This window comes from Vulpes vulpes, chromosome 9 (genome assembly GCF_048418805.1).
Source record: "Vulpes vulpes isolate BD-2025 chromosome 9, VulVul3, whole genome shotgun sequence".
Lineage (NCBI taxonomy): Eukaryota > Metazoa > Chordata > Mammalia > Carnivora > Canidae > Vulpes > Vulpes vulpes.
This window is the reverse complement of record NC_132788.1, coordinates 9,229,154-9,255,960: the sequence shown is the minus strand read 5'-3', so window position 1 is coordinate 9,255,960 and position 26,807 is coordinate 9,229,154. Positions and strand designations below refer to the sequence as shown.

At 42.6% G+C, this 26,807-nt stretch overlaps 2 protein-coding genes across 33 annotated transcripts in view; one reads left to right on the top strand and one right to left on the bottom strand.

The window, feature by feature from the left end:
* SP110 (SP110 nuclear body protein) overlaps positions 1-3,123 on the bottom strand; it is a 42,552-nt gene extending 39,429 nt beyond the window's left edge. For 4 of the 5 annotated variants that reach the window (XR_011994132.1, XM_026006286.2, XM_026006287.2 and 1 more), the window contains exons 1-2: positions 2,987-3,112; positions 419-566 (exon numbers count right to left, since the gene is read on the bottom strand). Coding sequence is in view for 3 of the 5 variants with exons in the window: in XM_026006286.2 (XP_025862071.1) it covers positions 419-566; positions 2,987-3,009 (171 nt within the window). In the remaining 2 variants the exon portion in view is untranslated. Of the gene's footprint in view, positions 1-418; positions 567-2,986 lie in introns of all 5 variants that reach the window. The other variant, XM_026006290.2, reaches the window with a different exon arrangement.
* The window catches only part of LOC112925517 (nuclear body protein SP140-like protein), a 65,326-nt gene continuing 41,589 nt past the window's right edge, over positions 3,071-26,807 (top strand). For 8 of the 28 annotated variants that reach the window (XM_072719250.1, XM_072719241.1, XM_072719247.1 and 5 more), the window contains exons 1-7: positions 3,071-3,235; positions 4,948-5,077; positions 11,417-11,500; positions 16,101-16,278; positions 17,219-17,387; positions 19,671-19,754; positions 23,916-23,999. In XM_072719250.1, coding sequence (XP_072575351.1) covers positions 5,016-5,077; positions 11,417-11,500; positions 16,101-16,278; positions 17,219-17,387; positions 19,671-19,754; positions 23,916-23,999 — 661 coding nt within the window. In that variant the 5' untranslated portion in view covers positions 3,071-3,235; positions 4,948-5,015. Of the gene's footprint in view, positions 3,241-4,944; positions 5,078-8,314; positions 8,616-11,416; positions 11,501-16,100; positions 16,279-17,218; positions 17,388-19,670; positions 19,755-23,915; positions 24,000-26,807 lie in introns of those variants that run through there. The other 20 variants (XM_072719262.1, XM_072719259.1, XM_072719261.1 and 17 more) reach the window with 5 other exon arrangements.

The following is a 26,807-nucleotide window of genomic DNA, read 5'->3' as shown; positions in this document are numbered from 1 at the left end:
AAGAGAAGGGGAAAAGACAAGGAAAGGAAAAGATGATGTAGAGATTAAAACAGTGGTTGTTAAGTGATTTTTTCTACCAGCCAAGGAACACAAAGAATTTCTGGTACCACCAGAAGGTGGGAGAGTCAAAAAACGGATTCTCTGTCAGAGCCTCTAGAAGGAACCAACCCTGCCAACACCTTGATTTTGTACTTCTGGCTTCCAAAACTGTGAGGTGATAAGTTTCTTTTGTTTTAAGCTACCTGTGTTGAGATCATCTGTATGGCAGCCCCCGTGACCCTGTTTTTCCCTGATAATGAACATTTTGGACTAGGCTTCCGAGCTCTAGAAGCACTAGACATTTGTAGTTTGAAACTTCAATAATTGGGACTTCTTGGTGGGACTGGGCTGCCACGGGAAAGCAGGCAGCGTGACTCACCCTGTACATTGTCTCAGTGATGATAGAATTGTCTCGGAGGCCTTCGAGGAAGGGAAATGGTTTGTAGATGGCATAGGCAATCTCTAGCTTCTGGTATACAAAGTGCTGGTGAAGAGTCTCTTCTGTGGCCTTGGTGAAGGTGGGCATCCTATGAAAAATACAGGGGAAGAGAGGGAAGACTCTGGGAACTTGGGGAGCTGCTTTTTGCACTCATTGGGTATCTTCAGACCAGCATCCTGGTCCCAAAAGCAAATCTACTAGCAAAGCAATGCCCGCCTCAAAGGCTCATGGGCACAAGAGGCAATGACAATGCCTCATGGAGGCAGAAAATGACCAGCAATATAATGCCAAAATCCCAAAGGGGCTGCTGGTAAACATATTAAAAATAGGTAATATTTATTGAGTACTTCCTATGTGCTAGACTTTGTTCTAAGGATTTCACATGCAGAAACTTATTTGATCTTCACAAAACCCTTGCAAGATGGTTACTATGATTGTACCCATTATGTTGAGGAGACTGAGACATAGGGATGTTTACTAACTTGCCCTAAATCTCACAAGTATGCCCTTTATGGTCATAAGTTTTGTTTTGTTTTGTTTTGTTTTGTTTTTTGGTCATAAGTTCTATGGTCCATAGCTATGTTGACTATTAAGATTGCCTGGGCGTCAGCTTAAGGCAGACACCAGCAAAGCTTGTAAAGAGGAACCACCCAATAATGAGTAGTAAGAGGAAAATTGATATGTAGAGACTTTAGTAAACCACCTACAATCTTTGACACACAAGTAGGCCAAACATAAACAGACATGAGAGATGTGAAAGACACAACTAGTAAAGGTAACTTAACTGATTTATTATATGTATCGATTTCATATCTCTAGAATAGACATGCGCCATTCCCGTGCTCATGCGACACATAAAAATTAGCCATTGATAGGCCAGAAGAAAATATCAATAAGTTATAATAGGTGTAAAACTTCAGATGACATTCCTGACAAATTGTCAAGAGAAATATTAACAAAAAGTTCAATCACTCAGTGATTTTTTTAAAAAACAAGAGATCTCATTTTTTCAACTTCATTTTGTGTAAGATTGAAAATTAAGCTATAATTAATGACTGTTTCTAGGACTAATCCCAGTGGTATATTGAGCAACCCTCCTCTCCCTACTCATTCCCACATCCTTTGACAGTAAAAAATAAACATATTGTAAAAATAGGATAAACCATAACAGTACTGGAAAAGAAAAGATGCCATAAAGGATTTTATTGTACTAGTGAAGAAATCCTGGAAGATTGAGAACAGGTGGAAGAGAAATCTAGCATCCATAACATAGAATCCATGATACGGAGAAGAATACTGCAAAGATCAGCACAGAGCCCGAGAAAGCCAGAGTGAACACATGGTAAGAAGAGGAAGGGGCCCTGGGGTTACATTTAGGATGATTAATTATACAACAGCATTCAGAACATAATATCCACCAGAAATATTGAGTACTTCCGTCTCAAGTCTGTTATGATTCTCTGTTATGTTATGTTATGATTCGTCTGTTATGATTCTCAACAATGAAAGCAAGACCCAGAGAGGTTAAGTAACTAGCCCAAGGTTGGCAAAGTAGAGCTTTTCAGACTAAAGCCCCATTTTTTACTAGTGCATGATATTGGGTCTCATATGTGAGTGTTCAGATTTTTATCATGTAACGAAGTCTTAAAAACGGATAAGCAAAAGACAAACATCCATGTAGAAAATTTTTCAAAAAGAAAGAGAAAGAAAGAAAGAAAGAAAGAAAGAAAGAAAGAAAGAAAGAAAGAAAGAAAGAAAGAAAGTCAGACAGACAATAAACAATTAGGTCAAGTGTGCAATAAATATATAAAAAAACATGGCAATTCACTAGTAGTTGGAACAGCACAGAAGAAGATAACTTAATAATGTTTACCTATCAAATTGTCCGACATAAAGAATGAAAGCAATAATCAGAGATGTTCCTGGTGAGATTATAAACAGGTCCAAACGTTCTGGAGGCTAATTTAACAATCAAGGTCAAATGTTCTAAAGTATGTATTTCCTTGAGTCCCAAATTTCACTTCTAGGAATTTATTTCAAGGAAGCAATTATAAATGTGCTTAAGAAAAATATATAAAAGGTTCACTAGAGAGGAAATTAAATGTTCTCTCCCTATTGTCTCTTTTCCACTAACTACTGCTAGTCACTTGGGCAATGGATAATAATTGAATTAATTGCCCATTTGGGGCAGAGTGTAAATCACAGAGCACAGAAGAGGACAGTAGAGAGCAAATCCCGGTTCTATTCACAACAGTGGGCTAAAATTTAGAGGAAAAAGAGTTGAGCTGTGTCTCCGCTCCCTCCACCACTCCCACGTCTGTCCCCCTTTCTCAGAGTCTCTGGTTAAATCCCACATGCCTCTCTATCTTTGGAAGACAATATTTTACAAAGAGAGAGGCTCACAGTTTCAATAGTTGAGTTCCACCCTGTAGCTGCTGCCAGGAAATTAACTATCAGAGCCCAACCACCAAAAAAATGAAGAATAAAGCAGCTGAGACAAAAACCCACCTGGATGCTAGGTGGTCTGCCATCTGCTCTTTCCCCTTTCACCAGTCCAGAGGCTGGGCCCTGGGATCACTCTTGGAAGACGGAGAAAACAGCAGGGAGATGCCAGTGGGTGAAACAGGAAGTCTGTGCTTTGCCACATGCAGTGAGGGCCAGGCTTCCGGAGAAAAGAAAAGTGAAAGTATTTGGAGCACATCGTGCAGGAAGCTGAAGACCGTGCCTGAGCCTCCCTCCATCTCCGTCAGGACACTTGTGAGGTTCCTGGGGTGTTTGGGGGAGGTGGGGGCGCTGCCATCCAGACCAGCCTGGGGAGGGGCGAGCGGAGGGGAGGAGGCATAGGGGTCCAGCCCCAGGGGCCACAGGAGCTGTACTGGGAATCTACTATCTGTGTGTTTCCCTTCTCACTTCTGCTTCCCCAGGACTTGCCCTTATTCTGTACTTTTTTTTTGGCGGGGGGAATGAAAATGTTCCCATACTGAATTGTGGTGACGCTTATACGACTGAACAAATTTACTAGAAATCATCAAGCTTTAAAAAACAAGCAAAAGGGGAGGGGAGGGGACTCAGAAATGCCCATAATTTGTCAGGATAAAAATATTGCCTAAGAAAGTTGAGATTACAGGGAACTTGAATATAATCTGAAGTCATGCAGAGGTAGGCGGACCTCTGGGCAGGAAAGTGGCCAGGGGCCAGGCAGGCATTTGAGGGCTGGGGATGTGAAGTCAGGTCTAAGGCAGAGCCAGGGCTGAGAGAAGACACTAGAACAGTCACTTCAGGGAAAGCAATATATCCCCTCCACACACCCTTTAAAGATTTCCTTATGTACACTGGCATGTAAGGTCTCTGAGAAACCCCATAACATAGAAATTTGTTTAACTTTATTTAAATCAATAATTAGCAAATGTGTTATACCCATGAGTACCCATTACCAGGACATCCATATGCTCCTCGGGGGAAAAAAAAAAAAGATGGGAAAAACAGTTCTGGGGTCTAAGAAGCCTTGAAACGAAGGTTCACCTGTTTGAATGAGAGCCCTTCCACGCTTGCTATGGAGGCACCAGCATGGCTGAGCAGATTCTAGAGCAACAGGCCCAGCCCTGGTGCTGGTAGGTCACCACTGTAAGGATGATAGAAGCCTAGGAGCCTCAGGAGGTCCATGGTAATGGAAGGAGGCCCAGGAGTCAACGTGATGCCCACTGCTGAGGGGAGGGTGCTGTGGTGCCCCAGCACTCCAGAGCACACAGCACTGTGCAGTGCAGGGACGTGGGCACTGAGAGGGATTTGGACCCCAGCTGTCACACCTCATTTACGTTAAGCCCTCCGCTTACTCTGGAAAACCCTTTCATGGACATTGGACATCCCAGCCTGGAACCAAGAATCTCCTCCTTTAGACCCGCCAAGAGATAGATTAGGCAAAGGAAAAATAAAAACAAAAAAACGGCAGGAGTGGAAACATAAACGCCAGATTGGACAGAAATGATTAAACTGGAAAAAGATGTGAATAAAGATAAAAGATGTTTTTATCTAAGCAACACATGCTTGGGAATAATGGGAAAACTTCAGCTGTTATTTCAATGACATACGTACTGAGAATTTACTAAAATTATGTATAATTCCTTTTTAGCTCAATTTTATTGAGGGATAAAACACATTCATCTTAAGTGTACATTTAACTTGATGAGTTTTAGCAAATGTAATCATAATTACAATTAAGATACAGATCATTTCCATCATTCCAGAAAGTTCCCTTGTATCCTTGGCAGAGAGCCTCCTCCCCCACCCCGGCATCAGGCAACCACTCATGCGCTTCCTATACTACAGACTCTTTTCGTCTGTATCAAAGTCTTACATAAATGAAAAACATACAATATGTGCATTTTGATGTGTGGCTTCTTGGGGTCGTCATAATGCTTTTGAGAGTCACCTCTGTTGTTGAGGGTCAATAATTTATTCCTCCTTAGCAGGTGTGCTGGCCAACTCTTGTTCGTCCTGTCTGATCACCATGATGTCATGAAGGTAATCGATCGGTGTGATGTTCTGTGGGATGTCCAGGTGGATCCAGATCTCTTTGGACGATATTATGACAAGAGGCAGGTGAGTTAATATAACCCCAAGACAAAACTGTAAATGAATGCTCTTTTCTGTCAAACTTTCTGATCCTCCTTTCTAACCAGAATGGAAGGAACGTATTTGCCAAATCAATGGCCGCGCACCATGTGCCCAAGGGCCGTGGAATGGCCTGGGCTGGGGATTTTACTGCCCAGACTGCTTATTTGCTTATCCCCAGTCTTTGGCCTTCCTGTAAATGCTGGGAGTTACCCAGTATACGTCTAAGAAATTGATTTCCTGCCTGGGTGTCAGCTTTGGTACTCATACCCTGAAACTCTAACTGCTTAAAAGTTGGTATCAGAGAATGAATTGTGGGCAATGAATCTTTGCAGAAATTTGACCAATATGAGCTTGGTTATCTGATCTCCCTGGACATATAAGTAGTGGACATCCCATTAGTGTTCAAAGATAGGAGTTTGGTAGACTTTGGCAAGCAGGGGAAAAGCACTGGATTGTGATCAGGACTCTGCAGTTCACTTTCCTGATCCCAAGTACCAGATCTTAGCATGCTTAGCAAAGTGGAGAGGAATTTTTCAGGTAGAAAGAAAGCATTGACCGGCCTTCAGAGATTACCACCTACTTGCCCTAAGTTTGGTGGGAAAACAGAGAAAGGAGGGAGGCCAGAATCTTATCCCATAGGTCATAGGGAAGAGAAAGAAAACAACTCTACCCCTGTGTTAGGGACCAGGGACTCTCTGATGGGCATAGATGGTCTTGGTCCAGGATCTGTTATCTCAGGGAGATTGATTCTCTAGTGAATATAGAGAAAAACAAGATGGTGGGAGATACAAGCTAAAATTCCAGCTTATTGTTATTTGGGCTAACACAGGATACTGCAAACTAAGACTTGCTTGTAAACTTGATGGGAGTACCCCTGAGAAATGCCAAAGACCTTGTGCTTCTAAGCAAGAGAAACTGGCACATTTATGTCATTGCCCAGCTGAGTGGTGGCCTGGGTCTGCCTGCTGCTTAAGGGCAGGAAGAGAAGAGACAGGGGACTCCCCAGTGGGCTCTTGCAGTCCATGCCAGGCCTTATCTGGGCCACCGTGCCCCATGTGAGAGGACAGCTATGCCCAACAGAAAGCCTCAGCCGAACAGCCTCTTTCTCCCACCAAGTGAGAGAGGGAGAGAGAAAGGACGGGCAGTGGGTGCTGGCAGGCGGTCCCATGTGTGCAGCCCCTGGTAGGCGCATGCTGCCCCCACCCACTGGCAAGACGTCCCCTGAAATCTGGAATCTGTCCCCCAGATGGATGCTTACTTCTTTGGAGGAAAGAAAGAGCAGAAGTGGGCAGCAGGGTAGAAATCTCTGGCCCCCTATACTTTGCAAACAGATCTATGCTAATTCCTAGCACATCTAGAATGAGCCAGAATGGGACACTTGGGTGGCTCAGCAGTTTGGCGCCTGCCTTCAGCTCAGGGTGTGATCCTGGAGACCCGGGATGGAGTCCTGTGTCGGGCTCCCTGCATTGAGCCTGCTTCTTGCTCTGCCTGTGTCTCTGACTCTCTCTCTCTCTCTCTCTCTCTCTCTGTGTGACTCTGATGAAAAAATAAATAAATAAAATCTTTAAAAAAATAGAATGAGCCAGAAGAAGCAGGATTCGGTAAAACATACTTTGGAAACATCCTGCTTTGCTTCTGGCTCCCCAGGCCTTGCCTGCTTAGGCCCACCGCTCTGTCCAAGGCCCTGGATTCTACGGGTGCCCTGGCTCCCATTTGCCTGCCTTGGATCCATTGTCCTTTCTGGATTTCTAGTCCTCCAGTTTTGTTCACTGTACTTGTGCTTTGCTCCCACTTCTTTTTCTTCCAAGTTTATGCTGATCCAGTGTGTTTTTGTAAGTTGCTTCAAATCTTTTACAGCATGAAGGCCGACTATGTGTCAAAAAAAAAAAAAAAAGTTATGCACAAACACAAATGTGATGCACTTGGTAGCTAACATCACATTGTCCTTTAAGGTCTAGTAATGTCAACCCCAAACCCTTTCTTCATCAACCACGGGAAGCCTGTCACCCCAATTTCAGTGACTAGTTGAAGCACAGTTTTTTTCTAACCACCCTGGCATTTGTAAAGTGCCCATGTATTCAAGAAAACTTAGACTGGCAGGCCAGGCATCTCTGCACAAACTTGGCACTTCCTCTCGTTGCAGGAGTGCGGACTTTTCTCCGGCCTCTGGCTGCTTTCCAGCAATTTTGAGGAACCTCTTTCCCACCTTATAACCCTGAGCATCTTTGCCCTTCTCAGCCCCAAGTCCAATCCAGGCTGAGTACTGTACCCGGCCAGTCCACCCTTCTAGAGAAGACCTGAAATGTCTGGCTTTCCTTCTTCCCTCTCAGGATCACCTGAGCAGAGAGGCAGGGGCAAACGTGGAGGTCACTTCCTGCCCACACGTACTATGCCCTCTCACATGGAAACAACCTGGATCCAGTTGAGCAAAGTAGACCTTTTTGCTCTCTCTTTCCTTTGCATGAGCAGTGACCCATCTATTGTGGAAATCCAGGAGGCCCTGCTCCTCCCTCCCTGGGGCTGAGAATTGCCCTAGAGATTGGGCAGTGGGGAAGCTAGGGTGGGTATAGCTGCATCACCCTGTTCAGCAATTTCGCTTTTACCCTTTGGGTGCCACACACAAGAGATCAATCAACTGGTAGACCTTCTCCTCAGCGCTCTGGGAAGGTACAAAGGCAGGAAGCGTCCGCTGCAGGTTGATCCTGGGCCAGCTCCGCGACTCGGTGGGGTGGAAGCTGGCAGGTGGAGGCAGCCGGTTCAACCACTGGCCAGTCCTCACCTCTTGTTTTTGTTCCCCATCTCCTGTTAAGGTCGGCATCCGCAGTGGTTATGTCTGTCTTCACATTCATCCCACAGGAGTAGGACAGAATGAGATCACACATAAATAAATAATAGGGACATTAGATTTCTTAAATCACAGCAGATTGGCTGCTGGGGAAATGTGGGGCCACCTTGACTCATATCACCTTATTTCCTTGCAAAAGCCATGCAGCTGGACTGGCGTTGGTGGATCTCTCTGGTCCTCCTGAGGCCTCATCACTGCAGGGTTCTATGACTCCCATGCCCTACGAATCTTCTCATTTTCCCCAAGCCTCCTCTCTCCCTACCCCGATCCCAAATGACAACTCTGCGCAGAAAAGTTCCTTTTAGAAAAAGTAAAATTGAAATTAGATGCTTGTTGTCAAACTTCCGGTTTCTGGGTGGTGGGGGAAAGTTCTGCTCAGAGCCCCTCTGAGCAGGCTTCTGAACACCAACAAGTGAGGGGAAGTGAAAGTAGACTCAGTATTAGCAAATGCAACTAGGTGGGGAGGGAGCCGTTCCTTTATCTGTTCTGGGTTGTTACACATTTGACTAGGGAAGGAAGGGAGTTAGTTGTCTTTTAAAGATACAAGGCAGACACATCAACACGTTCTTATTAAAAATTAAAGCAAGGTGAAAGTGTATGGAAACCACTCCAACCCGGAATCTAATGCTGGCTGGGTCCCAAGAAGGCACCAGCTTTGATACCAACAGCTGCAGCCAGGTAGGTGCTCAGCACCCAGGATCCTCACTCTGGCAGCCAGGGATGCGGCCCGCAGCTGCTCCTGCACCTGTTTCCGAGAGATGGGAGATGATAATGTCTGTCTTCTCCCTTTCCTTTGTTAGCTATGCTAGAAGTTTATTAATTGTATTGATTTAAAAAAAAAAAAGTCAGCTTTTGGCTTCATTGATACTCTGATATTTTCCTGTTCAGTTTCATTGATTTCCACTCTAATTTTTATGATTTATTTTTCTGCTTGCATTTGATCTCAGTTTCTCTTTTTTGTCTACTTTCTATAGGTAGATGCTTAGATCATTCATTTAGATCTTCCTTAAAAAAAAAAAAAAAAAAAGGACACCTGGGTGGCTCAGAGGTTGAGTGCCTGCCTTTGGCCCAGGGCATGATCCTGGAGTCCTGGGATCGAGTCCCACATCGGGCTCCCTGCATGGAGCCTGCTTCTCCCTCTGCCTGTGTCTCTGCCTCTCTCTGTGTGTGTCTCTCATGAATAAATAGATCAATCAATCAATCTTTCTTCATGTCTAATATGTGCATTCAATGCTGTGCATTTCCCTCTGAGCACTGCTTTTGTTACATGCCATAAATTTTCATAAGTTGTGTTTTCATTTTCCCTTAGCTCAAAATATTTTGCAATTTCTCTTGAGATTTCTTCTTTAACCCTAGAAGTGTGTTCTTTAACTCCAAGTATTTGGAGAGTTTTCCAGCTATCGGTTATTTCTACTTTTATTTTATTGTGCTCTGAGGACATATTTTTAAATGATTTCTATCCCTTGAGATTTGTTAGGGTACGTTTTATAGCCCCAAATATGGCATATTTTAGTAAATATTCCATGCAAGCTTGAGGGGTATGTGTATTTTGTTGTTGAGTGGAATCCTCTATAAATGTCAATTAGATCAGACTGATTGATGGTGCTGTTCAGGTCAACTGTATTCTTACTGATTTTCTGCCTGCTTGATCTATTAATTACTAAAATAGGGGCATTGGCATCTCCAACAATTGTAGTGGATTTGTGTTTCTCCTTGTAGTTCTATCAATTTTTGGATCATGTACTTTGATTCTACTCTGTTAGTTGCATGCACGTTAAGGATTGCTGTGTCTTCCTAGAGAAATTGCCCCCTTTATCACTCTATAATGCTCCTCTTTGGCTCTGAGAATTTTCCTTGTTCTGAAGTCTGCTTTGTCCAAAATTAATATAACTACTCCAGCTTTCCTTTGATTAATGTTGGCATGGTACATCTTTTTCCATCATTTTACTGTGATCCTATCTGTGGTTTTATGTTTAGGGTGGCTTTCTTATAGACAGTATATAGTTGGGTATTGTTTTGTTTTGTTTTGTTTTTTCACTCTATTGATCTTTGTCTTTTTTTTTTTAAAGATTTTATTTATTTACTTGACAGAGAGAGAGGGAGAGAGAGAGAGAGGGAGAGAGAGAGAGAGAGAAAGAGCACAAATAGGGGGAGCAGCTGGCAGAGGGAGAGGGAGAAGTAGGCTTTCATCTGAGCAGGGAGCCTGATGCAATGCGGGGCTCAGTCCCAGGACCCTAAGATCATGACCTGAGCCAAAGGCAGACAATTAACCCCTTATGTGACTGAGCCCCCCAGGTGCCCCTATTTTTGTCTTTTAATTGTATTGAGATCATTCACATTCAGAGTATTTGTGTAGTTGGATTAATAATGAATAGAAAGTAGTTTGCAAAAGTTTTCTACTCGTTATTCTTGTCTTTATTTCTACTTTTTCTTCCTTTGTTTTTCTGCCTTTTATGGTTTTAATTGAACATTTTATGACCTCATTTTCTCTTCTCCTCCAGCATATGAATTATACTTCTTTTAAAACATTTTTAGTGCTTTCCCTAGAGGTTGCAATATATATTTACAACTAGTCATATCAGTTATTTATTTACTTATTTATTTATTTTTATTTTGCTTGACACCATTCATTTTCTTCATATCTTCAAATTCTTCATATTCTTCAAATTACACTATCCTGCTTCATGGGTGATGCATGCATCCTATGACAGAATGTGACAAACTTCTCTCTCCTGTCCTTACCAACATTGCTGTTGTCATTTTGCTTTTCCCAAATGCTTTAATCACGTAGTTGGTATTATTACTTTGAACAAACAGCTATCTTTTAGATCCAATTGAGAATGGGAAATTAGTCAGAACTCCAAAAGCTAGCTTTTGTTCATGTAGATTACATCGATTGATATTTACCAATTAAGAATTGAAACTTTGAGGACCTAAATATTTATTTGTTCATTAAAAAAATAATAATGAACTCATTACCTGCTAATATAAATGACATATTTTATGAAAAGTAACAGTGTTTTTTTTATTTTATTTTCTAAAATATAGTAAATTAGTAAGAGGATTAGCAAGGTTTTATTTTTCACAGATCTCTTTAATAGTTGGCTCAGTAGAAGACAGCTGGATTCTTCTAGTGGCTCTGCATTCAATCTGCTGTGATGCCACAGAACACGTAGCCTCTGGGAAAGTCCACTAATCATGCGTGACAGGACAAGAGAGAAAAGGGTTAATAAGACCTTAGTACTATTATGAAAACAGTTTTGACCCTGGTCATACCCGAAAGGGTCTCACACAATCCCAGGGGTCCCTGGACCATACTTTGAGAATCACTATTTTAAAATAATTTTTGAGACATGCTTTTGTTTTCAATAAAATCTATGGGCTTTAGACATCAGTATTTTAACTGATTTTAGTGATCCTTGTCATTTCTTATGTAACCAAACTTTGCTGGTACTGATTTCTTAATTCTCTTATTGTAGCACATCTTCAAATAATTTGTCCCAGAGAGTGTGTCAGAAGAAAGGAGTAGATTATTCCATTGGAAAAACGATGCCAAAATCTTGGTAAGTCACTGGCCTCTGCTTCAGGAAAGCCTCTCCTTGGACTCTGTCTCTGGCTGAGGAGTAGCTGCCATCTGAAATGACAGCCACTGTAACAGAGGAACAGTGAGCATGACTGATCAGCTGTTAGCTCAAAATTCTGCCAAAGTGATACCTATCAGTCCAAGGCGGCAGGGAGATGCAATCTTACCCTTGCCCAGAAGTAAAGAACATGGCATTGAAAATTGTGTGACCAACACAGATGGTGCAGGAGTGAAATATTTTCTGAGCCCTTGCACAACTGTTTTAATTGAAGTTTGATTGACACACGCTGTTACAGTCATTTCAGATGTACATTATGCTCTGCTCACCACAGTGTACCTTGCATAAATATTTTGCCTCCACACATGAATAACTGATCAGGGTATATATTTTTTTAGTCATTTCCTTTTGCGTCTGAATCTATAGATTTGCATAACTGTTTTAGACATAGAGGGTTTCGAGTTTAGTTGCTGGAGTTCCCCCACCTGCCCCTTGAGAGTTGTTACCAGCTGTGCTCTGGGAAAATTCTCTCCTTATTTTATAAGCATTTTAGCTAATCTTCTTGTCTTATTTTTTAAGAAAGATTTTATTTATTTATTCATGAGAGACATACAGAGAGAAAGAGAGAGAGAGGCAGAGACACAGGCAGAGGGAGAAGCAGGCTCCATGCCGGGAGCCCGACGTGGGACTCGATCCTCGGTCTCCAGGATCAGGCCCTGGGCCCAAGGCAGCGCTAAACTGCTGAGCCACCCGGGCTGCCCCTCTTCTTGTCTTTCTAAATTTTACCAATCATTTTAAATTTCCAGGCCCATTGTCTTATTTTCTGATCTTTTCTTTATGGCATCCTGGACCATTCATAGGTTACTACTTGTTTTTTGGAAACGCTCTTCTGTCCCCAGCACTATTTCTATGTAGGCTGGGGTAATTTTTGTTCTTTGCTCATCTTGATTCCGCTCCATCCTGTGGTAGGTTTCACAAATGTGTGTGGCCTATTGTTTGTTCCTACTTAAGGGAGAGGCACTGAAAAGCTATTTTGCAACTCCATTTGTTGAGATGGGCTTGAAAACCTGTGGTCTGGGCTGTGTGAATCCCAAATGTCTGAAGATGAAGACTTTTTTTTTTCCTGTAGTCATCTAATATTTTTCTTAAGAAGCAGCCTCTAGTCTCTTGCCTGGATGTTAGTGCACCACACGGTGGAGTCAGAGAGGAGCTGGGGAGCAGATCATTTAAGAATTTAGGATTTTAGGATTGCTGGCTCACACTTTCATCTCCCTTCCAGGCTCCATTTGCCTCTGGGAGGCTGCAGGACACACTGGGCCCTTTTCTTGCCTCTGCGATTATCTGCCACTGGCCACAGCAGTTAGCCTCAAATCACTTTTCTCTTCCAAACGTTGGTTTCGATTTCTCATCTAACTCCCTTTAATTCCCTTACTCTTATTTTAGGGAGTCCTCTGTCTGAGGGGAGCAAAGCACTTGTCTGTGGTCAACTATCTTTAACCAGAAGTTTTTTTATTTTTTAAAGGAATTCAGGGAAGGAATGGGCTTCATTCTATGCTAATACTATATGAAAGGGGAAGTTCCAATAACCCTGTTATGGTGGGATAAAAAAAAAAAATCTTACAAGTATTTTACACCTTTAGAATTACAAAGAAGTTTATCAAGATATTGTCAGCAAAGGGAACCACTTATCCAGTAAGAACCAGAATTACAAAACTTTTTGAGTTTGAAAATTACTTTTCCCAGTTATGACCATATGTTTGGAATCTAGGGGTCTTTCAGGCCTCCAAGAAGAGATAACACTTCCACGGCAGGTTTAGATACAGAATGACGAGGCCTACTTTTGAATATACACACAAGTCTCTCTATCAAACTGGAGAAAAACACATATTCTTGTGACTGTTAATCGAAACCTTACGGAGGGGTGTCTTTGCCCTGATTTTACGACGCAGAATACCAATCTTGCCCCTGCATCGTAGATGGGAGAGATCTACCTCTGCTGGGTCTTTTCCTTGAGATTTCTTCTATTTGTAGCTAACTAAGAAGACTTCCTGTTCAATTGTTCTACACGCTCAACACACACATCCTATTCAAGCTTCCCCACATCCTATAAATGGATACCATTACTACTCTTGTGTCACATCAGGCAACTGAATCTCACAAAGTTGGTCAAGGCTGGAGCAAGTAAGAAGCCCAGCCAGGATGTGTCCTCAAATAATCTGCATCCAGAGCCTGCACTTGCCTTTGTGTAAGTTCATTACGGAGTGGGCAAATTGGGGCGCCTGGGTGGCTCAGTCGATTGGGTGCCCGCCTTCGGCTTGGATGATGATCCTGGAGTCCCGGGATCAAGCCCCGCGTTGGGGTCCTGGCTCAATGGGGAGTCTGCTTCTCTCTTTGGCCCTCCCCCTGCTTGTGCTCTCTCTCAAATAAATAAATAAATAAATAAATAATCTTTAATAAAAAAAAAAAAGAAATGGGCAACTTGAACATGCTTTTGCAAAACTATACCTTCCCTTCCCTGTTTATAATACCACACAGTGGGGTCAATGAACAATCTGGAATAACCAAGAATGATCTCACTCTGTCTAATAGAGGCAAACCACCAATGGAGCATATTAGACAGGAGAATGTGAGGGAAAGCTCTCAGAGGTGATGACCAAGCTATTCTTGAAAAAGAGGAGGGTTCTTCTAGGCAGAGGATATTCAGCATAGTATTCTGCTTGCAGAATGCATTCCTTGCAGGGCTTCAGCTAAGTCAGTGATTTTGAGAGACAGTCTGAGAGAGAGAGAGAGAGAGCGCAACAAGTGGGGGAAGGAGTAGAGGGAGAGGGACAAGCAGACGCCAGGCTGAGCATGGAGCCTCAATCTCACCCAAGACATCATGGGCTCAATCTCACCCAAGACATCATGACCTGAGCCAAAATCAGGAGTCAGCCACTTAACCAATTAAGCCACTCAGGCACCCCAACTAAGTCAGTGATTTTAATTGTATAATATACAATGGAATCTCCAGAAACACACCAGACAGGACAGGATAAAGGGAAAGAACCCAGGGGCACAGGTCAAGAGGACTTTTCTGCCTTGATGCCAGACCATATGTGTTACGTGTATTCTTTTAACTGCAGAAAAAGCTTCCTAATATAGATAAAAGCAAAATAAAGTTGGCTTGACAGCCATATTGGCTGAAATTTTGAAGCATGACAATTCTCAGGGTCTATGAAGGTACAGAGAAAAACTCTCATGAAATCCTGGCAGGGCTGTAAACTGACCAATCACTTTGAAAAATAATTTAGCAACTTAAAGATTTGAAGGTAGTAGACCCAATGAGTCTGCAATTCACTTCTAGATACAAATGCTAAAGAAATCGGGACGCCTGGGTGGCTCAGCGGTTGAGCGTCTGCCTTTGGTTCAGGTCATGATCCCGGGGTCCTGGGACAGAGTTCCACATTGGGCTCCCTGCATGGAGCCTGCTTCTCCCTCTGTCTGTGTCTCTGCTTCTCTCTGTGTCTCTCATGAATAAATAAATAAAATATTTTTTAAAAAGAAATGATTGTCATATACATGTAAGGAGATATAAACAAGGATGGTCTCCAAAATACTGCTCATAATATCAAAAAAAAAAAAAAAAGGATAGACCTAAACATTTACCAGTAAAGGATTATTGGGTAAATATTGTCCATATTTATGTAAAATATTCCTACACAGCAATTAAAACGTACTGATTTGAATTAAAATATCAGTATGGATGCCTTGTAAATATCATGATACATGGAAAAAGGCAAATAACGGGCATACCTTGTTTAAGATAGACTTGTCGATCAGTAGTAGGTTCTGTAATATTACCTTAGTTGGTTTTTTATTTTTTTGTGTGTGTGAACTTTTAAAAACAATCTGCATTAGTCAGGGTTCTTCAGAGAAACAGAAAAGATAAAATGTGTCTGTGCGTGTGTAAAAGAGATTTATTATAAGGAATTAGCTCACACGAATACAGATGTTGGCAATTCCAAAATCTGCAGTGCGGGCTGGCAGACTGGAGCCCCAGCAGAGCCAATGGCACAGTTCAAGTCTGAAAATGGTCTGTTGGTGAATTCCTTCTTAAATGGAGAGGTCAGTCTTTTTGTTCTATTTGGGTCTTCAATTGATTAGACGAGGCCCACCCACCTTATAGAGGGCCTGCTCACTCAAAGTCCACCAATTTAAATGTTCATCTCATCCCCAAACCTGTTCCAAATTGACACATTAAGTTCACCATCATGGTATCCTATCAATTCCTATAGAGATACTAACACTTTTAAGTCCAATGTTTTCCCTAGAAGGTTCAGGTTAAGTCTTTTTCGGTAGTTTTGGTTCCCACAGGATGAACTCTTTCACTGTTACAAATGAGTCTTTCTTAAGCTAAGTGTCTTCTACTGCACTCTTGACTACTCTCCCAGTAAATAAATTCCATTTATGCTGGTCCTTCCACAAGAACACACTTGGATACGTGTTGGCTCTCCCTTGACTATCTTTCATGTCTAAAATCACCCATTACAAGCCTCTTGGAAACTCAAATGTCATGTTTTTGTGTTGTGTCCTTGTTTCCCAGGATGCTCACAGGGAGCCAGAACCCAGAAGACCAAACGTCAGAGGAGCAGGTCTTCTACGAGTTCATTTTTAGGCTCTTCAAAGAGAATAAGGTGGAGATTGCAAGTGCAATAAAAAACCCATTTCCTCTCCTTATGAGCCTCCGAGACCGTGGCTTTATCCCTAAGCAGATGTATAAAGTAAGTAAGGAGACTTTTCTTATGATACCAGCTCCACCAATGTAATGCCAGACTGCGGGGTGCAATGAACAGGCCGAGGGGCCTCCTGGAGACTGCCACCATCCTCTAAGTTAGGAGGTGACAGGAGAAACAGCATCACAGAAAACATCCCTTCTTCTGAGGGAAGTATAGCGGGGGAAGGGTATGGCGGTGGAGATGTGGCTGCATTGGAACTGGGAATACTGCATAAGTACAGTGCATCTTGGGTACATTAATACAATCTCGTTAATAGTAACTAAAAGCAAATAAGTGAGCTGGGCAATGTCTCATTACAAAGCCCTCTTATCTGACACACTTGAACCTAAGATTATTGAAACTCACAGGCAAGTTGGGTCCTATTAGGATAAATCCGGAGACAAATGCTTGCTGCTCTCTGTCCAAATCATTTTTTGCTCTTTAGACATTTCTGGAGCAGTAGAACACAGGTGAAGGTTAATGGTGGGTCTTCCTGGGGACACTGAGGACAAGCCTTCTCTTGTCTTTATGAAGTTTTTTGCCCGTTGGACATATTCATAGAAGGGGAGAGTGGTCACTTGGTTTCCTGGAGCCCTTCAGGCCAGGTCAGTCCCGGGGTGAGGGCAGTGGTTGTTGTATGGTCAACAGAACGGCCTCTCGTTACCAGTCAGGGCCACTCCGGAAGCATTCTGGCCAGGCTCTTAAAGCCCCCACAATCATTAGACTTTGAAGCCACCTTAATTCTTCAAAATTCCCCTCTCAAGTGTGTATCAGTGTCGGAGAGGGTCAAATAAGAGTCTATTTTTGTAATGGAGGATATTTAAGAAGTCATCCAAACATGTGACATTCTAACGTTTCGCAAGAGAACAGATGGTCTGGTTATGACCTGCTTCTTCTATAACTTGTAAATCCACAGCTACATAATTCTCCCTTCAATATTTTTAAGCATTTTCAAGAAGCTTGTAGAAATAAGGTCCCAGTGGAAAGAGTAATCTATGATGTGCTCAGTGAACTGGAGAAGACATTTGACAAGACAGTTCTGGATGCACTGTTCAGCAATCTTAACCTAAAGGCCTATCCTGACTTACTTGAGATTTGCAGAAGCTTCCAAAATGGTAATTATAATTTTCCACAACCTTGGGGGATTCAAGCCCATCTCATTCACTGATTCATTCATTCACTCTTCATTAATGTTTGACTGTTATTTTTTGAGCGACTGCTACATGACAGGCACAGAATACAGTGGTGAAGAAAACACATGACCTGTGTCCTCATGGAACTTGCAACCGGTGGGGGTGACAGAGGTTAACCGAGCAACCCCACACATGATTGCTCGGCCAGGACCTGAATTTGATGCTGTGAAACATAGGATTTGAGTTTCTACTTTTTGGTGGCAGAAGGCATGAATTAATGTGGTTTTGTAGGGAAGGAGGAAGCCTCTCTGTTACCTGTGGACTTGTTCAAAGATTAAAAGATTTCCTCTGTCTTAGAAAATATGTTATTCGGTGCAGTTGTGTGTCAACTTACTTCTCCAGACAAACAGTGGAGAAGTCACTAGAGAAGCCCAGCACGTACCTGTGCCTGCAGAGATGGCAGCTGGGAAGGGACCAGTGGCTGAGGCGTGTGGCAGTTGGAAGCTAATTCTGAGAAGGGAAGTTAGTGTGGATTTTTGAGGGCCTGACACCCAGTGCCAAGAAATTTGAAGTTTATTATTTGGGAAATAAGGAGGTAATGAAGGATTTTTAAGCAGAGAAAAGAAAAAAGAAAAAAAAAAAGCAGAGAAAAGGTGAGAGAAGTCAATGTAAAGAATGAGATGTGCTGATTTGTGAAGAACATACCTTGATTAAAATAAAAGCTATAGTATTTCCACACTATGATATATCCAAGTCAGAAAAAGGCAAAAAAGAACTCAAACACCAATATAAATTCCAGGTCAGTATTATATGTGTAACCAAGGTGACCCCAGGTCATGGGTAGGAAGGAAAGGCACTTGTCACTGCCCACATCTCAGGGGCTCTGATCCTCTCCAGGGACTGTGGGGATCCCCTTCCCTGGACCCCAGCACCCACATCACACATGCTAGTTTCTGGGGCTCCCCGTGCTGAGGCTCACTGTCCCACCCTTCCCAGGGTGGTCACTGCTGGCGCCTCCTAGAGCCTGCTGTCCAAGGAAGACACGGGTCAGGGGTCCAAAGCCAAGAAGCTGGTAGGAAGGTTGTACAACATGCAGAGACACCCGCACTTGGGGCTCCCTCTGTGTTCCCAAGACCTCTGACTCACAAAGCATTTCCCCACATGCCCTCCTCCGGTGTTTGCCTGGACAAGAAGCCAATGTGTCCTGTGGATGGCAAAGCATCTTTGTTCTGATAGAGCCTTTAACCGTCACCTCTCAGTGGGTGCTGCTCCAGGACGTGTGCTTTGGTCATCTGTTTTTCTTGGCCAGGATCTTTCTCTATTTCTTGGATTCTTTTTTTTCTCATGTTTTGTGAGTCTTGCTTTTCCATCTATCTTTGGCTGAGTTACCTTGGAAGGCAGCTGCGAAGCAGGGAGCCCTGGGCTGCGTTCCTGCACCTCTTACTACCACTTCCTGGGGTCCTGGTACAGCTGCAGTGTTGACTTCAGAGGATACTCACTTCCTCTTTGGGCCTTGCAGAGTATCTTTTTGTTGTTTCCTGTATCTCTCCTCACCCATCTCACCCCAAGGAAATGCTAATTCCTATTATTTATTTATTTATTAAATTTTTTTGTTCCTCTTCCTTTGTAACCAGATTACCTGCCTTCCCAGATCTAAAGTCCTCTTTCTCCTTCTCTCCCACTTCCCTCCCTCCGTTCTTCCCTTCCATTTCCTTCCTTCCTTCTTTCTTTCTTTCTTTCTTTCTCTTTCTTTCTTTCTTTCTTTCTTTCTTTCTTTCTTTCTTTTTCTTTTCTTTCTTCTTTCTCTTCTCTCGTTTCTATGCTTCTTTGTTTCTTTCCCTTAAAACCTCCATCCTTAAAAGATGTTGGGGCTCTCTCTTTTTTTATATACATATAGGTCTATTTCTCTGTACCCACTACTTTTCTACTGATGAGATTCCTCTGCTGCTTCTCTGTTGCTAGTTGCAAGACACATTCCATCTGTGTTGTTTATTTTAAATTAGTTTTCATTGTCCTAAATAGTTCATTGAAGTATTTACAACTTTTCCACTGTCCATCCTTTTTTAAACCTTGTGAGATGCGTCTTGATGTGAAGCAGCATCCGTTTCTGGTCCCGTGAGACCTGCTGAAGTCCAGGGTTCCCTGAGGACTGGAAGGCTCCTGCTGAACTGCTGGAGTGAAGGGTGTTCCTGGGGTGTGTAGTTGTGACAGGAAGCTCCTGGTCACCGCCGGAGGTCTCTAACTGCCTTTCCTTCCTCTTCCCAGTGATTCGTGACAACTTCCATTATGAAGTCATGGATGAGGAAGAGACAAAAGAGGTGCTCCACTTCCAAATGCATCACAAGCTAGGTACTTGTGACTCCACAGGGACCTGTTCTTTCATCTGCTGAGAGATCAGGGAGGCTGAGCTCCTTGGTGGAGAGTGCTCCTTGGGGAGGGGTACAGAAGAAGACCCTGTGTATGTGGGGGGAGGATAGAGGGTGGCCAGGCCAGTGGTGGGTTGTATGGGAGTATGGGATCCTAACTAACCAACCAGGTGTGGAATCCAAAAATATTGCCAGGCAGATACAGCCATTCAGAAGATAGAACAGGAACACAAGAGCAGATCTTACTGTGACCACGAGGCATAATTAAGGAAAAGAGCTGACGGTGGTAATTGTGAGTTAAGAATTCAGTGGGAAAAAAAAAAAAAGAATTCAGTGGATCTGGGAAGGGGTAAGGTTTGGCACCAGGTAGCAGTTCCAAAGAGAAAGCCAAGAAGGAACTTCTGTAAATGCTTCCCATGATAAAAGGAAGGAAGGGAGAGGAGAGAGAGAGAGAGAGAGAGAGAGAGAGAGAGAGAGAGAAGTAATTGCGTGCAGAAGAGAATATGGAAGGAGTAGCCCTAGGTGGAAAAGAAAGAGAAGGGCACCTGTTGGCTTAGCTGGTTGAGCGTCTGACTCTTGATCGTAGAATCTTGAGTTCAAGCTGTGTGTTGGTCTCCATGCTAGTTAAGAGAGAGAGAGAGAGAGAGAGAGAGAGAAGAGTGTAAAGGGGAGAAGAGAATAAAGGGCAGTAATCACTTAACAGTGACAACAGTAGTGACCCTGACCTTTCTCAGTCCGCTAGGTGTAAGGTGAGCCCTCCGTATGAAGCAATTTGTTTATTGCTCACATATGAACTATGTACTTTTCTAAACAAGAGCCACCGTTTTCAGCTTTTCAATCATTCTTTCATTCATATTATTACAAATAGCTGATCATTAAATTATAATGCATATAGCATTCATACCAAAAATTATGATTTCTTGCTAAGTCACTTTAGCCCCGGTATACCTTTACAAGTACTCTTCATTACAACCCTATTATAAGGGTTTTGTTATTCCCACTTCCCAGGAAAAGAAACTAAGGCATGAGGATATGAGTGATTTGTGCAAAGTGTCATTACTGGTCTAGGACTTGAACCTTCTCCTACACACCAGTTAAGGGCAAACATGCTGAAGCCTCACTGCCGGGCTTCACATCTGGCTCTACCTGTTGCCTACTTGGGCAAGTTACTTAATTTCTGTCTTCCAATGTAAACATTGAAACTATAAATCTCTATATCTCTGTCTATATCTCAAATAAGGTTGTTGGGAGAATTTCATGATTTAATATATGTGAAGCACTTACAATAATTTATGGCACAAAGTAGTTGCTATATGTTTACTACTCTTATAATAATGTGTTTCTGACTCCAACAACTAGACATTTAATAACGCTCCAAATTTCAGGACTTTTCTCCTCAGTCACCTGCTGAAGAGAAAATTATTTATCAGACTAGAGTAGCAGAGAATGAAACAATGTTTAAAGCCCAAGAAAAGTTCTCCATCCTCAAGCCAAATGTCTACAATAAATTTACTTATTTGTTAAATGTCAGTTTTTTTTCCCTTGCAAATGACCAATGTATGAAAAACCATAGAATATAACCAGCCTTGTAGAATGCCATTAATATGTATCCTCTCACTGGAATTTATATCTCAGGTATATAATTTTTTTGATGTATTAATACATTTATATAAAATGTGGATCCATTTTAACAATCACACTTATTCTTTTGAATGAAGTCAAATTGCTAAAAGCCTAAAATGTACATTAAAAAGTACAAAGCAAAAATAAATAAATAAATAAATAAATAAATAAATAAATAAATAATACAAAGCATATCTAAGAATCATCTCCTACTGAGGGTAGTAGGAATGAGAATGGAGTGGTAGAGGATCATTGGTAGCTGCTCATAAAGAATAAAAAAGCCTCAACATGAAGGAGAAGAAGACAAATGCCTCAATATTCCTGATGTCACCTGGTGACACCCTGCCTGCAGATGGAATCCCAGAGCAACTCAGGGATGGACAATAGATGAATACAACGGAAGGAGATCCATCTCATGACCCTGATGCTACACGAGAATGGAGGAAATGGAAAACAAATATGCCCAAAAATCTGAACAAGAAGTAAGGTTGACTGGTAGTCAAACAGTTGCCCGGATGACTGATTCTGAGTGACTCTAGCACATACAGGGAGGGGGTACAGGCAGTGCCATGAGTTCATAGTTCAGAAATGAGGCCTCAAGGAACCATGAATGGGGCAGAGGTGTAGACCAGAGCCTGAGGCAAGGAGACATTTTTTTTCACCAAGAAAGGGTGTCTGGTTTCTGAGGCAAAGGGAAGAAAGAAAAGACCACAGAGGGACAAGGAGGGTAGGACGCTAGGAAAGCATAGGCAGAGAGAACTGGAAGGGCAGATCTAGGTATTTGCCATAGAAAAAAGAAAGCTCCATTCCTACTTCATGCCATTCACAGAAAATAGTTCAACTTGGGTCACAAACCTACAAGTTAAGGCTAAAACTATAAAGCTTCTAGAAGAAAAGACAGGAAAGTATCTTTGCAAGCTTAGGGTAGGCAAAAATTAATTATACAGAACACAAAAAACCTGGATGTAAAAGAAAAACATGGTTAAACTGGACTTCAGCAAAATTAAAAACGTGTGCTTTTCTAATCACACTGTTAAGAATAGGAAAAGGCAAGTCAGAAAGTGGAAGAAAGTATTTGCAATACACATCCCTCACAAAAGATTGTACCCAAAATATGTAAAGAACTTCCATGAACAAATAATAAAAAGACACACTACCAATTCAAAAGTGGACAAAAGACTTGGACCTAACTTTACTGCAAAAAATAGAAAATCTCCAGGAAGCACATAGACAAAGTGTACAATGACATTAACCATTAGGGAAATGCAAATTTAAACCCACAACAAGCTACCATTTACTCACTAGAATTAGCAAAATGAAAAAGACTGACAATACCAAATGTCGGTGAGAATACGGAGCAATTAGAACTCCGTATATATATTGCCAGTAGGAATGTAAAATGATATGATCACTTTTGGTTTTTTTTTTAATTAATTTTTATTGGTGTTCAATTTACCAACATACAGAAAAACACCCAGTGCTCATCCTGTCAAGTGTCCACCTCAGTGCCCGTCACCCATTCCCCTCCAACACCCGCCCTCCTCCCCTTCCACCACCCCTAGTTCGTTTCCCCGAGTTAGGAGTCTTTATGTTCTGTCTCCCTTCCTGATATTTCCCAACATTTCTTTTCCCTTCCTTTATATTCCCTTTCACTATTATTCATATTCCCTGATATGATCACTTTTGACTCTTCAAAAACTTAACTACTAATAGCCTGCTGTTGCCTGGCTGCCTTACTGATAATATAAATAGTCAATTAACACACATTTTTATATGTATTCTATACTGTATTCTTACAATAAAGTAAGCTAAGGGGCACCTGAGTGGCTTAATCAGTTAAGCATCTGCCTTCCTGCTCACGTCATGGTCCTGGGGCCCTGGGATCGAGCCCCACTCAGTGGGGAGCCTGCTTTTCCCTCTCCCTCTCCCACTCCCCCTGCTTGTGCTCATTCTCCCTCTGTCAAATAAATACAATCTTTTAAAAAAGAAAGCTAGAGAAAAATGTTATTAAAAATTCATAAGAAAGAAAATACATGTACAGTATTGTACTGTAACAAAAATCCACATGGAAGTGGACCCATGCAGTTCAACCTTGTGTTGTTCAAGAGTCTAATGTGCACTGAGCCAAACAAGCCAGTCTGAAAGCCACATGCTGTGTGACTCTACGTGAGCATCGGGAGAGACAAGTACAGTTCCAGAAAGGAAGGACTTAATTAATGGTGATAAAAAATCAGAACCATGGTTGCTTACAGTGGGCAGAAACTGGCATGAAGTCAGCACATGGAGACTCTCTGGCATGGTGGAAACATCCCAAATATTGAAAATGGCCAGTAAGCACCACTGCAGTGTTGGTAAACAGAAGTTTTACACTTCAGTTAGGTGCATCTCAATGAAAAATAGGCCAGGAAGGCTTTGGTGAGCCCCAGGTGGGGTTCTTGGAGCTTGAACATCAGCTTGAGCACACAGAGGTATCTTCTCTGGTCACTGTCTGAGTCTTGCCATTTTCTTGTCCCCTTTCCAGAGTCCTGTGAACGTTCACTTCTCCAGGTGAATAACATCAGAGGGCTAGAAGACACACCCAGCTTACAGCCCCATGAAGGACCAGGTAACTATCATTCAACTTTGAATTCTGTATTAGATCTTTGTCTTTGTATCTTTTCAGAAGCAAAGCCTACATTTTGTCTCCTATCCCAGGCCTCTGCTAGTCCCCGCTTCTACCTGCCCTTACCTGCCCACGGATGGGACAGAGATGATGAGGAAAGGAATCTGAGCTCCTCCATAGAGAGAGAATTCAGTGATGCAGAATATAGAAAGAGAAAGAGGAAAGAAGTAGTTAGGGGTAATAAAGGACAGATTACATGGATGGATCCACTTTTCCAAAAGGAACATGAACTCCCATCCTCTAGGGTGGGGAAGGGGGATAATATTCAGTTAACTTCAGAGACTGATTGAGAGGAATTTGGAGGCAGCATGCCATGTGTGGTCTGTGTGGGAGATGGTGCCCCTGGAGCTGGCCCGTGGGAGGTCGCTGGTACTGTAGACAAAGCCCCGGCATGGCATGTTGGAAATGGTGAGAGGGGGAACCAGGAGGATGCCAGCGCACAGACAGATGGAAGGTCAAGGTAAAGTGGGAGAAGCAGCAATGGACAGGGAGGAAGTGGGAGACATAGCAGAGAGGAGATAAACTGAAAAACGGCTCAAGGATCAAAGGTAAAAATTGAGAGAAAAATATACAGAAAGAGCAATATGGAGTGGAAAATAAATCTTCAGGGCTCAGTGATCTGTGGGCCTGAAGACCAGGGGTCTGGTGGGTACCTACACTGGAATTCTTTCAAGAGCCTTAAACTCGGCCCAGAACTGAGAGCATTGTTCATTCTTCATTGTTCAAGCTAGATCTAACTCTTCAGTGTTCTTTCCTTCCATGATGGATCACTATTCATCCGTGTCTTTTTCAAGCTGGAAACCTAGAAGTTGCCCATGAGTCCCCTTGCCCCCAATTACATGCCTGCCACTCCTCCAACACGGTCATTTGTCCTTCAGAATATCTCCCACCTGTCCATCTGTCATGTCACCGGTGCCGAGTCTCTAATTCATGTCTCTGTCACTATCATGGTTCTCAGAGGCAGCCTTGTCGCCCTTGCCTCCCTCCTCCCTCCAAACTTACTCCTGTTAAGTGCATTATTTGCACTTCAACTAAATGAGACCTTTGGAAATAAAAATTAGATTGTATTATTTTCCTACTTAGGAAGAATAAGAAGTATTTCCTACTTTTTAATACACCAAGGATTAAAGTTTATTTCAGTGGGGTCCAGGGTCACTCCCACAACAAGCCTCCTGCCTACTTCCCCAGCTTCATCACCTGCCTGTTACACTACTACTTCAAGAGAATTTCTTCTGAAACTTTCTTCTCCAGTAATTTTAATCGTTAAATATCCCCTTGCTATCTGAGTCTTCTCTTAGAACTGTCTTTGTTTCCCATTGCCCTCCACTTACCTTCCTGCATTCTGGTTACATGCCATTTAACACGTACCATCTCGGGGAGGCATTTCTTTGGAGAAAGCCAGACAGGAACAAGTGAGAGACAAAGGATAGGAGAGGAAGAGCAGGATCAGAGAAAACTCGGGGAGAAGGCACAAGAACAGAGAACAACAGAGAAAAAGGCACCAAGAGAAAGGGAAGCTCTAGGAGACAGCAGCAGAAACCGAGGCAGGGAGTGATCAGATTTACAGAGTCAAAGGGAAAAGGGTAGAATAGAAACAGGATGATGTGTAAGTAAGAAAAAGAAGATTTTTCCCACATTGGGTGAATTATTCTCAGCCTCTTGTAAAAGCTACTGAAGAGAATGTAACCTCGGGTCAGGTTGTTTTGTGGAGGGGGGCATTCCAGTTTCTTGGGCTTTCTTGGTTTTTATTATTTTCTTGCTGGGATTTCTCCTTGGTGACAAATGGAGATGTCTGTGAAATTTCATTCCTTTCTGCTCAGGATAGCAAGGCCTGTTGGGAGACTGGTGATAAAGAAGAGCCCCAGGAAGCCTAGTGCTCCCCCACCAAGATGTGGGTCCAGCAAAGAAGGGGGGAGGTGGCCAGTGCTGGGCTGCAGGGTGTCTGGCGGCTGAATTTGGAGCTGGTGCTTCCTGATGCTTTTTTACTCTGAGCACACTCCACAGTCAAAAGATCCAGTGTGTCCCAGAATCCCATAAGTCACATAAATGTTCCCAAGTGCACATTCGGGGAGGGAGGAGGGACCCTCTTTCATTCCTATTCATAGTAAGAACTTGGACTTATGCTCCCAGAACCCCTAGCTTCTCCAGAGAATAAAAACTAAGTATAATCCTGATTATTGATAATGTTATTATTTTGTACCTAATTTTGGAAAAAAAACAAGAGAAACATGGTCCTTCAGATCAACTGCTCTCAACTCTAAATGATAATTTTTGTCAAATAGTTTTTGTTATGTTACTGTGATTTTTCAAAGAAGTTTGGCAACAAGATGTCATTTCATCTCCATAGACTTACACATTTAGAGAGATGAGTTGTTGCTTCTTCCTTTTTTATAAAGAAATAGAAGCACTGCAGTGGATAAAGGTCTTTTACCAGGTCAAAGTAGTTACGCAAGTGGAGGAGTAGTTACGCACTGTGGTGATGGTCATGTGGGGCGGGCAGACGGTCAGGGTGGCGAGGGTCACTGGGCCAGAGTTCACATGGGGGAACCCAGGAGGCACATTCAGGTACCCGGGTGAGTAGATCAGGGCCCAGTGCAAGAAGGCCTTCATTGAACAAATGTATGTCAGTCGTGAGAACAGGGAAAGGCAGAAAGAGCTGGTAGGATTGGGGCTTGCCACGTGGGATGCAAGAGATCTACAAAGAAAAACTGAGCCACAAGTAGGCAAGTTGACAAAAAGCAATGAAGAGCC